The 14,277-nt window shown below is 38.8% G+C and overlaps 2 protein-coding genes across 2 annotated transcripts; one reads left to right on the forward strand and one right to left on the reverse strand.

Moving 5' to 3' along the window:
- Nucleotides 1-260: 260 nt before the first annotated feature.
- LOC586893 lies at nucleotides 261-1,895 on the forward strand. The gene is made up of 2 exons (XM_786652.5): nucleotides 261-667; nucleotides 955-1,895. Exons 1-2 carry the CDS (start codon nucleotides 314-316, stop codon nucleotides 1,495-1,497), a joined length of 897 nt encoding a protein of 298 aa, XP_791745.2. The 5' UTR covers nucleotides 261-313; the 3' UTR covers nucleotides 1,498-1,895.
- A 4,472-nt stretch (nucleotides 1,896-6,367) lies between these two features.
- LOC105440655 (toll-like receptor 4) lies at nucleotides 6,368-8,215 on the reverse strand. The gene is made up of 2 exons (XM_011671081.1): nucleotides 7,888-8,215; nucleotides 6,368-6,981 (listed from the first exon to the last, which is right to left on the reverse strand). The coding sequence occupies exons 1-2, from the start codon at nucleotides 8,213-8,215 to the stop codon at nucleotides 6,368-6,370; spliced, it is 942 nt and encodes a 313-aa protein (XP_011669383.1).
- Between the last annotated feature and the right edge of the window lie 6,062 nt (nucleotides 8,216-14,277).

Genomic DNA, 14,277 nt, shown 5'->3' on the forward strand with positions numbered 1-14,277 from the left:
CTATTATGTAAAAATGTTAAGAACAGGTGTCACATGCATATTCACCTGTTCTACACATTTTTACATAATAGCAGTGAAGGGGGTGTTACTTTGTCTGACTACCTGAGGAACTGTATATTTTGTCCTCTTTCTTTGTCGGTCATGTTCATAGTGAATGATTGTGGACGTCGACAAATTCTTTTGTTATCCAGCAAGAACTGGAATGTGAGTTTATTCAATAGATTCTATGGTATCCTGTCGGTGCGTAGTCGATCATTAACCCTTGCTCTTTCGTTTGATCGTTTGGATTAAGTTATGTGTCTATTGAAACACGATGAAAGGAGGTCCATGGCCACACGAGATGATCCCCGTCAACCGCTGGGGAAACTCACCATTGAAGACTCACTCTGTTCCAATCATTCTCCATCTCAACAAGTCTGTGATCACTTCTATACCTTCAATTTGCGAGTCCGGTTCTCATCCTTCCAAGTTCTATCTTCAACCTGTTTCTCCCTCGAACAAGATGACGAACACCCCCATGACAACCATGCTTCCTTTATCCAGCTCTCAACTGACGAAGAAGCAGACCGAGATTCTAGAAGCTGAATTCATCATCAACTCACGCCCTGATATCACTACTAGAGATCGGCTGTCACGCACACTCAAACTCAGTAACCTCTTGATTCATGTAAGTTTTAATTGTGACACCAACATCATTTTGTAATCTAGACTAATAGGATAATAAAGCACATTTTATCAATATTATATACATTTTAATGGCATTTAACCTGCTAAAGCAAACACAAACGAGTCTCTTGTATTTGTCTGAATAATGCAATTTTTACTGTGTATTCCATCGAATTTTGAAAACTCAAGTTTCTTGTTATCATTGTTTTTACTGACATTTGTATTGGTAACCGGTCAAGGATGACAATTATTTTTTTTATAACCACATTTTTGTCGACACATTTCTAGGTTTGGTTCCAGACCCGCCGGTTAAGCCTTCGTCACAGCCCTACTCCCAAAGTAGCATGTCAAACGCGCAAAGACAACATCCCCGTACAATTACCGATGTCCATCTCCAACAAAACTACTGGAAAAAGGAAATCGCCTTGCGACGTCTATGACTACGATTGGACGTCTCCTCCCTATAAGAAATCGGCCATCATTTCACCATCGATGTCTGTTAGCTCACTCTCTCCCCAGAGCTACAGTGACTGTCGACCTTCACGTCTATCGATGACGTCATTAAGCTACCATCCCTCTGGTTGTGACGCCATTCAGCACAGAGCATCACGTGACTTTTCCAGCGGTGCCATCAAGCACAAAACATCACGTGACATTCTCAGCGGCGCCATTCAGCACAGTGCATCACGTGACACACCAAGTGGCGCCACCAGTTCACCGATGTCTGTTGACTTTCTCTCCCGTAGCAGCTGTATTACACCTGTATGTGGAATGCCAATGTTTTATCCACCAGCTGATTTCCAATGCGTCACGTACTCCATTGTACATTGAACTTTGAATGTGAACCTCTAAATCCTCTCATTATGATGTCACAGAAAGGCTGTAATTCATGTCCTATTTACTTTTGATGTTCAAATTATGTACCATTAATCACTTTTTATATGTGCTTATTATCCCTGTAACGTTTATGTTGTAACAGTTGTAGAAAATTACCTATTTGGTTTTAAAGACAAGTTATAGCTATTATTGTTTTTAGAATTGAACGCTTTTTTATACTCGTAAACCACCTAGTTGGCCATATTTCACACAGCAAAGCAGATATAGATATAGAACTCAAAGAGTACATTTCTTGTAAATGGACGGCACTCTGTATTCAGAATCGAAAATGATGTCCATAATATTTGTTGATTTCATGTGGAAAAATTAAAGATCAATGATGTTAGATGTTATACTTTTTCTCAATAATTCCTTATCTGTCGATTTCTTGAACATTCGATTTAAAACTGATTGATATTGAAGATGTGGGCAGCCTTGTCTGTTAAACAGAATGACTAAAGCAGACACAGAGACCGAAAGATCGTCGTATAGGGGTAACGCGGGAGATAGGGAGAAAGGGAGATAGATAGAGAGAAAGAGAGGGTGAGGAAACTCGGGTAGATAGAGAAAATGTGAGTGAAAGAAATAGAGAGAGAGAGAGAGAGATGGGGAGCAAAGGACGTGGATATCGAATGAAGAGGTATATTTTGTTTTGTTAAATTAAAAGAGCAAATTAAAATAAACTATAACAAAATTGGGATTAGAGGACTTGAATAAAATAAATAAAGAATAAAATGATAAAGAACTTGAATAAAAAAAGAAAAAAAGAGCCAGCGGAGATTTTTAACATATTCATTATATTTATAGGAATAGATAGCGAACCATTTATCTTTATCGGTATTGGTATCATTGTATTTCATTAAAATTTGGGGCAATGGGTATCTCCTTTGAATATGCCCATTTTTTATCAATGGGCGATTGTTCTTTCCCTCTGAGTTAATTAGGTTTACAGATCATGTGTGTCACCTGAGCCGTTTGGTTTTCTTCGGTTTCCTCATTGTGAGTTGTAATAAGCTAGTCATACTACAGAGACCGACAACAGACAGAACAAAAAATACATTATTAATAGGCAATGATTGGTCAGTTTGTGTTCGGTTTTAAAGGCCCACTGCACTACTTGTAGCTACTTGCGCCCTCTATGTAACAAATAATGCCTAATCGGTGACCATTGGTCCCCCATGATCCTCTTTTTCTTATGTTAACTGAGAGCTGAGTTGATGAGATAACCACCTGTCCAGTGACCTTGCAGGGCAGTCTAATCCCTCCTGTAAACTATGGCAGATAAGTTTTAAGGGGTAAAGTTGCAACCAATCTAAACCTATATGAATTACCAGATTATATCGTACTTAAATCTACACTCATATTACTGGCCATCGTCGGATGGTGCTTTCAGCCGTGGAGAGAGACGTCACAATAAGCATCGCTTGTAAGAAGTTAACTATATGTGACAATATAATGTATTATGCAGCGCCAAATTTTGATGTAGATTTTGTGTCATGTTTAATTACTTTTAGTGGCAAAAACTTTGATGTTATCCTTGGAAACCAACGCTTATCACTATACGATGCTTCAATAGTAAATACGATTTAAAATAATGCCTCAATTGGGATGCCGTTTTCATCCAAATAACATCCAATAACGCGAGAGGACGGTGTTAAGCTTAGACACCTACATTTTTTTCAGAAGTTTGTTTACACTTACCTTTTCAGACACTATTTTTGAAAATAAGCTGAATTCCGACTCAATTTTGCACAACCTAAAAATATTTAACAAAACGGTCAGTCACCCGTCCCCCCCCCCCCCCCTCCTTCCATGCGAGAGCATTTCACCCCGCAAAACCACCCCAAGGTTTTTTCCTTAATCGTCGTTACTGTCACACGACTTCGCTCTTCTTTTTCTTTTCTCCTTTTCCCTCTCTCTCTCTCTTTCTTTCTTTCCTCTTCTTTCTTTTCTCTTCTCTTTTCTTTTCTTCTCTTTTTCTCTGTTTTCTCTTTTTTTTCTTCCTTTTTGTTTGCGCTTCCTATAGGGGGCCGCGGCCGTTTCGACATCCCCCCCCCCCCCTCCCCCTGGATCAGCCAGGTGATATTCATGTTGATTAACGGAGTCTCTGCGCATCCCCATCTCCGATGAGCGAGAAACGATGAAGGACCTACTCGCGGCTGCTGTGACGTCACAGACTAAAATAAGCTAGCTGTACTGAAACTGTACAGTGGACGCACGTTACTTAATTGGTAGACTCGACGCCTTGTGAAAGTCAATGTAGGTCGGAATAGAATGTGTATCCGTTGGCCATTCATTAATAGAAGAGGAAAAATGTTATGTATACGCTTTACATTTGCAATGGCAAAGTTGCGTATGGGTGGACGTATATGGACGCATTGAACGAACAGCGGACGAAGAAGAAACGTACACCAAACGACCAAAATGTTGAACATGTCCAAAACTAAAAATCTACTCAGTGTTCCCCTGCGAACAATCTTTGCCAAACTTTTCACGAACGAATGTAACTTATGCGAACGTAACCCCCCCCCCCCCCCCCCCCAAAAAAAAAAAAAAAAAAAAAAAAAATGGGTACACGTTGGCTATATTCATGTAATAACATGCGACAAATGTCACATGGTGGCGGTATTCTGTTTCATTTTGTATCTAGTTGATTCAGACTAGATATAGTTGCAACAACGGATGTCCCTTCTGATTAGTCAATCATTTCAAGGAGCTCCAAAAAAAATCCCTCCCAGAGAGATTGTATACGTGGGAGGGAACTATTTGGTACATTATGATTTAATCTATGACTACACTCGCGTATGACTCAGTGTCCCCCCCCCCACAACTTTTCTTTCTTTATGCCATACTCTCTCTCTCTCTCTCCCTCTCTCTGTCACACACACTCACACACACCACCACACACACTCGCTCTATTTCTTTGTCTGATATATCTTCCTTAAATCTGTTTCACACATGTCATTAAATATTAAGTTTAACAATAGTAATAATAACCTAGGTTTCTATCTATTTCATCTTCAGAGAAAATAACAACGCGCTTTACAATAATAAAACAACAAAATTACATAAAACTACTAATCAATGAACTAAAGAAATATCAAAAAAAGCATTGTTATTTATTTATACATATTTATACAGGTACACAAAATCAGAAATAAATCTGTTTTGCATCTTGGACCTGGTAAAAATTATCAACATTAATTACAGAGAAATTAAAGCAAATTATGATAAAGTACAGTAATGCATAATTAAATTTTGATGAAATACAATAATGCAGTTTAAACGTCATGAGAAAACGTTTTTGAATGAGTAAGATGTCAGTTGTGATTTAAAGAAAGTAAAGTCTGTGGTGGTTCGGAATGTACTGGGGAGAGAATTCCAAGGACTTCTATGAAGTGAAACCTTCGTAAAATAGTGTTAGTTAAATTGTTTTCTTTTAATGTACACATTGCATATTTGGATATGTTAAAAACCTGTGTCGATATTAAACCTGCCCGAATAGCTTATTCACAAGTCAACTCCTGCATATCGTAACATTTCATCTGCAGACATAGAATAAAGTGGAACACCAGAATAGGCCCATAAGGGTCTGAAACAGAATAAAAAACATATGGTTTTCATTGGTTTCCAAATTATTTTGTAGTCTTACGATCAAAAGAAGTTATTTTCATAAAAAATACAGTTTAAGCGTAAAAGCAGAAAAACAGACATATACAGTTAAACAAACAAAACATTTACAAAAGAAATCATCAGATGCAATTATATAATTCGAAATGTATACAGTGCTTAGCTTCGTAAACTTAAGTTTACAGTAACATATATAGATGTAATTATATTATGAAATTAAACTTAAACATTACAGATTTTAATAACACGCAGGCATAGTTCTAAACATTCATTGTTTTTTCCAGTCCGAAATAATTTTGATGTAGAGGTTCCAGTAAGTTATCTCGAAAGTTTTAATATATCCTTTAAAAGAAACTAGTTAGAAAACCTAGGTGGCTGGCTTACCTACAAACTCTCACTTCTTTGTCATGAGGTTTTCCTTATCATAACAATGTGATACTTTCAGATCCTTCAGCAATGCCATACATCCATTTGTTATTATATATACATGTATTTCAAATGAATAAACCACTTAGTTTTAAAGGCCGACCCAATAAGCTTGGAAGGGCGATTTACCCATACTCATTTTAACGAATTAGGATATTTATTAAAGTAGATGGAAGGTGTAGTTATGAGGTATTATGCAATTGCATTTTCCCCTTTTTTGTATTTCACAATTGCAAACATTGGTTATAAATAACTGTTCGGTCAATTTTAATATACAAAAAAGCCTCGTGCCGTCTCAATAATGTTTACTATGTTGTATGTGCGGTTTGGGTATTGGCCTAAATGCATGCGCTACTGGGCAATTATATCATTTAATTGTACTATTGTCCATGAAAATGTCATATCTAAACATGCCTTCTTTTTACCGTTACAGTGGTTATTTTCATACGTTAACTGCATAACAGGTTTTTTTTGCCATTCCGTTACCGCTCTTTGTATTTTTTAAGTATTCATGAGATTGAAGGAAATTGCAAATTTCGTAGATTTCAGATGAGCCACGCCTTAGGCAAAGACAAAACATTTATTAGGCTGAAGGTCAACTTATTTAGGTGAATCACAATAGGCCTATTCGAATTTTCATCACACTTCCACCCCTCCCCCCCCCCGCAAAAAAAGGGGTTATAGTGCTGAGACGTAATAATAACGAAAATGGGAAGAGCAAAAAAGAGACAGAGAGAATAAAGCAGGAGAATGATAGACTAAGCAACTCTTATTCTGCAGGTATAAGATGGTTACGTTTACGGTTTACAGACAGACATTTCTCTAAACGTTTCCAAAAGTATTTCTGCCCCTCATCATCATCTTCCACCCATTCTACATATGGCCCTTGGCCTCCCATGTACCATCTCACATAAAATGGCATCACATCTTCTTCAATGTTCTGCAGGAACACCACTACGATTTTCTCTGTCTGAGTATCGGCCACTTCATCCATTGCCATACGGAAACAATCCAGAAACCAGCCATCAGCGCAGGCAGTTTCACTCAGTAATACAAGAATCTTAAAGCTTTTTTGCAAGACGCGATCTATGGTTTCCATGCGATGCCTGCCAAGGGGAAGATCATCTTCCGTAAAGACGTTTCTGCTTCGCTTGTAGTACGGCAATCCCTGAAAATATGGTTTCAGTTTGTCCTGAATCCAATTCTCATCATCCTCTGTCGATATGACGTAGATGTCAAAGTCGTAATCCTCGCGATCGTATTCGTCCAGGATTTCTCTGTAGCCCAAAATGGAGAGTCGGAGAAGGAAGAGTTTGTACCTCAGTTGCCATCTGTAGTGGTACACGATGACGATGACGATAACGACAATTACAACGGAGAACCCTGTTGAAAAGTATACAGGAAAATTCGCTGTGCAGAGATCGTTCGGTTGGATGGATTCCAGTGCCTCTCCTCCAAAAGGTTTCGGTGATGAAGATGAGCATCTTGTTTCTTTACCATTCTGAACATCTATGGCTCCACGCAGTAACTTGATTAACCATTGCGATTTGCAGGAGCATTCGATGGGATTTTGTGACAGATCGATTGAAGTTAGTGTGGTTGAAATTTTGGAAAATGTTGTCTGATTGAAAACGCTAAGCTGATTTCTTGCAAGATCTATCGAAATTATCATCTGCGTTTTAGCAAATAAAGCCTCATCGATATAAAGCAATGCGTTATTTCCAATCATAAAGTTACTCAAATGATTCAGGTTGTCGAAGATATGCAAGGGAAGTATTTGTAAGTTATTATTTTGCAGAGATAGAGTGTTCAGTGAGGTCATCGAAGCAAAGGCGCCAGATTCGATCGTGAAAATTTGGCAGGCACCCAAATCGAGAACTTGTAACGCCAAAAGGTTGTCAAAAACTCCAGACGGTAAAATTCCGATATTGTTTTGTTTCAGTCCGAGATACCTTAAATTGTGAAGTCCTTGAAACAGAGATATATTCTCAGATGAATCCCACAGCTCTCTCAATATCACATGCGAGTAAGCTAAGTCGATGCTGTTAAGATATGGCGTGGACTGAAATGTTTTACCTGGAATTAAGGCAGATAGAGACCGCCACCAGTCGTAGGGTCTAATGATGAAAACGAATGTTTCGAGAAGTGGAGTACATAAGGTCATTTGTGCGATTCTGGTACGGGATACATTTAACGTTCGTAAGTTGTCAAGTCCTGATAGAGATGTAGTTGGTATAATCATTAATTGAGCGTTGTAAGTCAGGTCCAAGAATGTAAGATTTGCCAGACCCTTGAAGGCAAATGGACTCAACATCTGAAGGTTGTTCTCTGACAAATCCAGTTCCCGAAGATCAATCTTCCATGATGACCCCGAAGGATTGATTTGCTCTAACTTTGTGTTACTAGCTGTAAGGCTTCGAAGTTCCTTCATGCCATCAAAGAAAGCAGGCTCCAGAACTCCTATATGAAATGTCTCTAGCACCATCTCATAAACGGATGTTAGATTAGCAAAGATGGACGGGTAACACTTGAACTCGTTTTGTTGCAGCAGTAGGTAAGAAAGCCTTTTACCACGAAATGGATCAAAAAAGTCACGAGGAACGTCTGTGATTGCCATCAGCAGACCCAGTTCATCTATCTCAGATTGAACGATACCCGTAAACAAATTCTTCCATACTTGCAATGTTTGCCCTGGCCCCGGTAATAGAAACTCAAATACCAAAGCAAGAATGGGAAAATCAGCAACAACATCTGCATCAATTTTCATGAAACTAATCCCACCGAGATAAAGAAGTTCTGTCCTGCAAGGGAAATTTAGAACATCAGCTGATATTTCTTGAAATTTGTTAGAAGAGAAGTCTAGCTTAGTCAGTGTTCTTTTGGGGCACTTCGAAATATTTATATACGTTAGTTCATTCCCCCTTAAATCAAGGCTTTGTAGCTGAGGTAAGAATCCGAGGGTCTCATTCGGGAAGTATGATAAATTGCAGAATTGAAGGGACAGACTCGACAACCGTTTGGACTCCTGAAAGATATCGGTTAGGTTGAAAATGGGGTTATGGTCTAGAGACAAGCTGGTCAGTTGGTCAACAGGAAAGAAAGTTGCTAAATCGATAAAGCCGATGAGATTGTTATACAAGTTCAACTTCTCCAAGAGAGAGTACATGAGGAATGAAGTATTCCGGAGGCTTCGGATGAGGTTTGACGACAGATCAAGCGAACGAAGATCATTGATGAGGTTATTGGGTACGTCTTTCAGCTGCCTATTTTTGCAATCGGCAATTTTCTCCAGGAAATCCACATAACAAGCATAGCTCTTAAGAGTACCGTTAACGTGACCTGCTACGCTTGTAATTCCGTGTTCGTCATGTGCCCGGATCTCCTGGCTCGGGGACACCATGACAAGTGAACATAACAGGAGGATGGATAATTGGAAAATTATCTCCCACGTCATGATGTACGTATTACTCTCCTCAACAGAATTGGTTTGGGCTATAGTAATAGTATTTGTGCCTTCTGCCTTCTTCTTTAGCGATCATCCGTCAAGAGTACATATATAATAATCCTTTGGTTACACAGGAAGACACCAGCTAGGTTCCAAAATTGTACAGAGTGCAGACGTTTACAAGATATGCTGAGATAATGATAGTGCCAACGACTAATATTGCTTGGATGGAGCCCAGGCCAATGCCAATGTCACGAGTAAACCCGGGAATATGATTTGTTATATACCTCTCTTTAGTATGTTGAATATATCTAGCCATCTGATTGGTCACAATATTGGAGTCGTGATTTTAGCCATGCCCATAAAGAAACGAACAACTGCCCGTTGCCCGGGTAACGGGCAGCATAGTTAAATTTTGCTGAGCTCCCGTTTGGTTTACGTGTAAAAAGTTTCTTTGTTCGAGCGCGGAAATCATATAGGCCCGAATTCACAAAGGAGGTTTGTCGACAAACCTAGGTTTATGTGCGTCATATGACGCGTTAAACTTTGGTTTGTAAAAACGCGTCAAAACGCGTCATATGACGCACATAAACCTAGGTTTGTCGACAAACCTCCTTTGTGAATTCTGGCCACATTATGTGTGCGATTTTCGAATGATCGTATCAATCAGTTAACTTTCCAGCAAAGATTAACAGACAGTTTCTCAGATTTTCTCTAATGTTTTAACCAATCTTTACTCAAAAAAAGGATAGGCAAGAATTCTTTGTAGATTTGTTTGTGAATTCGGTATATAAAAGATTTATGGACTGCTTTAATATTCGAGGCATAGATGTTTTTATTGTGGCTCTCGGGGACGTAACATCCTGCTATAACCCCTCGGCGCGCCACGGGGTCGTAGCAGGATTTAACGTTCCCTTGAGCCTATAGAAACAGCTATGCCTATCATAGCAGTCAATATATCATTAATATAGGTCGTATTATGAACCTGTTGTTCTTGGAAAACTATAGCTGGAAGCCTGATATGGAGAGAAATAGCTGGAAGGAAAGTGTGTGTATGATAGAGAGAGACAGACAGACAGACAGGTACATTGGAAGAGAGGGAGATAGAGAAAGTGGGAGACAAGTGGCGTGTCCAAGTTGATAACAGCGATACACAACGTTGTATGCCCTATAGATGGGCAATGCAACATGGGCAGTTTAATTTTTCGATAAACTTTTTTTGTGTAGTACAGATTAGTGTTATATTCTAAAGTGGCATAATCATTACAGGGTCTGGGGATACACTTGTTATCTTACGACAATGTTAAACATATATTTTTGGTCCTCAGAAATCCAAAAGAATATACAAATTTGACTTATTTTGTGTTTCGTCTTCCAAACAGACATCCTACTGAATTTCCACAGCTTCAAACAATACAGTTAATGTAAAATGTGGTTCTGCTCAAAAGATGAATGCATTATCTGTGGGAAGTGGGAAAAGAAGAGAACCTTGATCATGGGTTAAATTCTGTCAAAATATCCCGTGTGGAATTGCCCTTTGCTATGAAGTAAATGTTAAAGTATGCCAGTGGAGCATCGCATGTCAGCTGTACTCTACATACTTCCAGACAAAGACATGAATAAAGTGAGTATTTCCTTGTACACAAGGTAAATAATGCCCTGACGATTCCCAGTGGTTTTACTTCATATTCAAAGATATTGGACCCCTATTAGCCTTACGGTTATCCAACAAATGAATGTTAAAGGAAATACCAGGCAGGTAAACATTAAGATGATATGGTTTCATATTTTATATAGATCACATAGTTATTCAGGAAATGGAAAAGACTGGAAAAGATATCAGTTTGAATGTTATCCGCTTTGTTCTAAACACAAATAAAGATACCATGTGAATTCCTGGAACATGAACTCGAGATGCTTCCAGACAAAAACTCGAAGAAAGTGAGTATTTCCTTGTACACAAAGTAAATAATGCCCTGAAGATTCGTAGGTGGTTTTACTTCATATTCAAAGATATTGGAGCCCTATTAGCCATACGGATATTTGACACATGAATGTTAAAGTTCATGTGTATACCAGTCAGGCAAACATAAATCAATAACGATATGGTTTCATATTTTATATAGATCACATAGTTATTCAGGAAATGGGAAAGACTAGTAAAGATATCAGTTTGAATGTTATCCGCTTTGTTCTAAACACAAATAAAGATATTATGTGAATTACTGGAACATGAACTCGAGATGCTTCCAGACAAAAACTCGAAGAAAGTGAGTATTTCCTTGTACACAAAGTAAATAATGCCCTGAAGATTCGTCGGTGGTTTTACTTCATATTCAAAGATATAGGAGCCCTATTAGCCATACGGATATTTGACACATGAATGTTAAAGTTCATGTGTATACCAGTCAGGCAAACATAAATCATTAATGATATGGTTTCATATTTTATATAGATAACATCATATGGAAACGTTTGCTTAGATTTGTCTCATAAAAGAAGTTGACCACAAACTGGCTTCATCGTGCAAGTAGTTCAACACCGCAAACACCTGGGAAGGAAGACTCCATAATTTGAATACACTTAGTTGATAAACGACTCCACATGGACGTTTAGTGGAGCAGAAAGCAGTGGATTCTTTAAAAACAACACGAACTCATTTAGCAGAATGTCTGTACGTAAATGACATTTGGCACGGTTGGATAATGCATCTTTCTACCCTGCGACTTTAATGGTACAATACAGTAAATCAAAACAGTAAAATGGCTCTTATTTAAAATTTACTCATGAAATTGTACCCCAAACTTCAGTGGTATAAACAAAAAAAAATTATTTTTTATTGATAATTAAACGTTGTGAAAGTGTAGCGTATTACGATACAATACGCCAATTTAGCGATGATGACGTCATTAGAACCTGTTTATTTGCGCGTGCATCCGGGACCGACGCTGAGGGATATTTGTCAAGCTCTTAGGTTTCCTTTATTCCGACAAAAATATACAATCAATTAAAACAAGTTTAATACCAGGAGAAAGCTAACGATAAGTACATTCATTAGCCACTAACCCCAAAACCGCCTGACCACAATGGAACGAGTGAGAGCTTGTGAGACCGGCCGAAGTGTGATGGAAACTCCCACCGCCGCCCCCCCCCCCCACACACACACACACCTCCGGGAACAGAGGGACCGCATACGTGTTCTCAAAATCTCCGGCCCGTAACGAAAGAAAAAGGTTTACCCGTATTGACTTTACACACCGGACTTATGCTGAAAAGGGGAGGGGGTGCTAGGAACACGCATATGCGTACCTTAAATAACACTGAGGGGGGGGGGGGGCGGGTGGAAACTAGCTATTTTTGCTCTTCTCCAATGCAAAAAGAGACGACATTGTGCTGGATTTGTATGTTTTTTTCCGACAAAAATACAGAGAAATTGCATATTATTTTTTTTATTTTGTATTTTTTTAAAGGTTACCCAAGTGCCTCCCGAGCACCCCAATGCTGGAAAGAAACGCACTTTTTTTTAGAAAACTTCACTTTTTCATGCAATAATGCTTATTTGTTCTATGCCCGTAAGTCAGATTATTATAGTTATTCAGGAAATAGAAAAGACTGGAAAAGATGCCAGTTTGAATGTTATCCGCTTTGTTATAAACACAAGTAAAGATATCATGTGAATTCAAGGAACATGAACTCGAGATGCTACCAGACAAAGCCTTGAAGAGAGTATTTCCTTGTACAGAAGGTAAATAATACCCTGACGATTCCTCGGTGGTTTTTACTTTATATTCAAAGATATTGGACGACCTTTTAGGCATACAGTAAAAAAAAAAAGTTTAAAAAAAAAATGATAATAATTTTGTGTGTGTGTGTGTGTGTGTGTGAAATATCTTGCTTTTTTCAACAAAATTACAATATTTTCAAAATCTGAAATATTTTGTTTTCTTCTACAAATCCAAGTCATGTCAATACACCAAGTCAATATAAAGTGTCATAAGATGATGAAGCGGATCATTATCAAATGATTGGTCGAGAGCGTACACGTGAGCAGGCATTTGTTTTGCCTAACACGTAATTTTACTAATGACTGGTCATTGGTAAATACTTATGACCGGTCATTAGTAAAATCATGAATTAAACATCATTTCATAAAACAAATTTAACATCATTTCATAAACCAAATATAACATCATTTTTGTTCGGGCTTTAGTAATATTACCCACACTCGGTATATTCAAAACAATCCAAACACACTCGCCTATCGCCTTGAGCGTGTTAGACTGTTTAAAGGTACCTTTCTTATTATATCCCTTATCGTAAGATTGTTGCATTAGGAGTGTACACAACAAGAAAAGAATAGATTTACTAGGAAATATATTTCCTGCCAAATAGTTCATTTTTTGTATTGCTGACGTCACGAATAGTTCACCTTTTCCCTAGGGAAAAAGTGACCTATTCGTTCCCCCCCCCCCCCCCCCCTCCCCCCAAACTGGCAAAATTCAGCGAGCGTACGGGATGCCAAATGCATCCGCACATATACTCCGGTGGCACGGCGCTCACCCCGTGCAATTTACGATGAGCCGCAGTAACCGCACTATACTGCAGTACCTGTAGCGCTATATAGCTAAACATATTTACATCCTTCAATGTTTCATTTTCTTTATTTCTTCTTTGGATGTGATGTGAGGTTCTAGGACACCTACCCCCTGAACATCCACCCCGGATAACCACCCCCAGATAACTAGACAACTAGGACAACTTCACCAGGACAACTACCCCCGGACAACTACCCTTCTGACAACTAACCCCCGGAAAGCTATCCTAGGGGGTAGTTGTCTGGGGGTAGTTGTCCGGTGGTACTTGTCCTAGGGGGAAGTTGTCTGGGGGATAGTTGTTCGGGGGTATTTGTCCTGGGGTTAGTATTCCTATAGGGTGGTTGCCCTATGGGGTAGTTGTCCTAGGGGGTAGTTGTCCTAGGAGGTAGTTGACTGGGGTGGTTATCCGGGGGTGGATGTCCAGGGGGTAGGTGTCCGGATACGGTGATGTAAATAATAATAATAATAATAATAGCTCGTTCTTATATAGCGCTTTTCAGGACCGGAGGCCCTTTCAAAGCGCTTTACACAAGTGTCCAAGGAATGATACAGGTGGAAGGGATATAAAACATTCTCGGAACAAGCTAAAACTATTAGCACTCAGGAACATGATTAGTACTATTCTCTTATAGTAAACAA

The sequence above is a fragment of the Strongylocentrotus purpuratus genome, unplaced genomic scaffold (assembly GCF_000002235.5).
Source record: "Strongylocentrotus purpuratus isolate Spur 01 unplaced genomic scaffold, Spur_5.0 spur5_scaffold_2, whole genome shotgun sequence".
Lineage (NCBI taxonomy): Eukaryota > Metazoa > Echinodermata > Echinoidea > Camarodonta > Strongylocentrotidae > Strongylocentrotus > Strongylocentrotus purpuratus.

Bases quoted from the DNA above. Each gene is read 5' to 3' on its own strand.
- LOC586893 (XM_786652.5), top strand. From the start codon at position 314: ATGAAAGGAGGTCCATGGCCACACGAGATGATCCCCGTCAACCGCTGG. The intron at 668-954 runs GTAAGTTTTAAT...ACACATTTCTAG, and splicing joins TCAGTAACCTCTTGATTCAT to GTTTGGTTCCAGACCCGCCG.
- LOC105440655 (XM_011671081.1), bottom strand. From the start codon at position 8,215: ATGGCAATCACAGACGTTCCTCGTGACTTTTTTGATCCATTTCGTGGT. The intron at 6,982-7,887 runs GTCTGGCAAATC...ACTTTTCAACAG, and splicing joins GAGTCCATTTGCCTTCAAGG to GGTTCTCCGTTGTAATTGTC.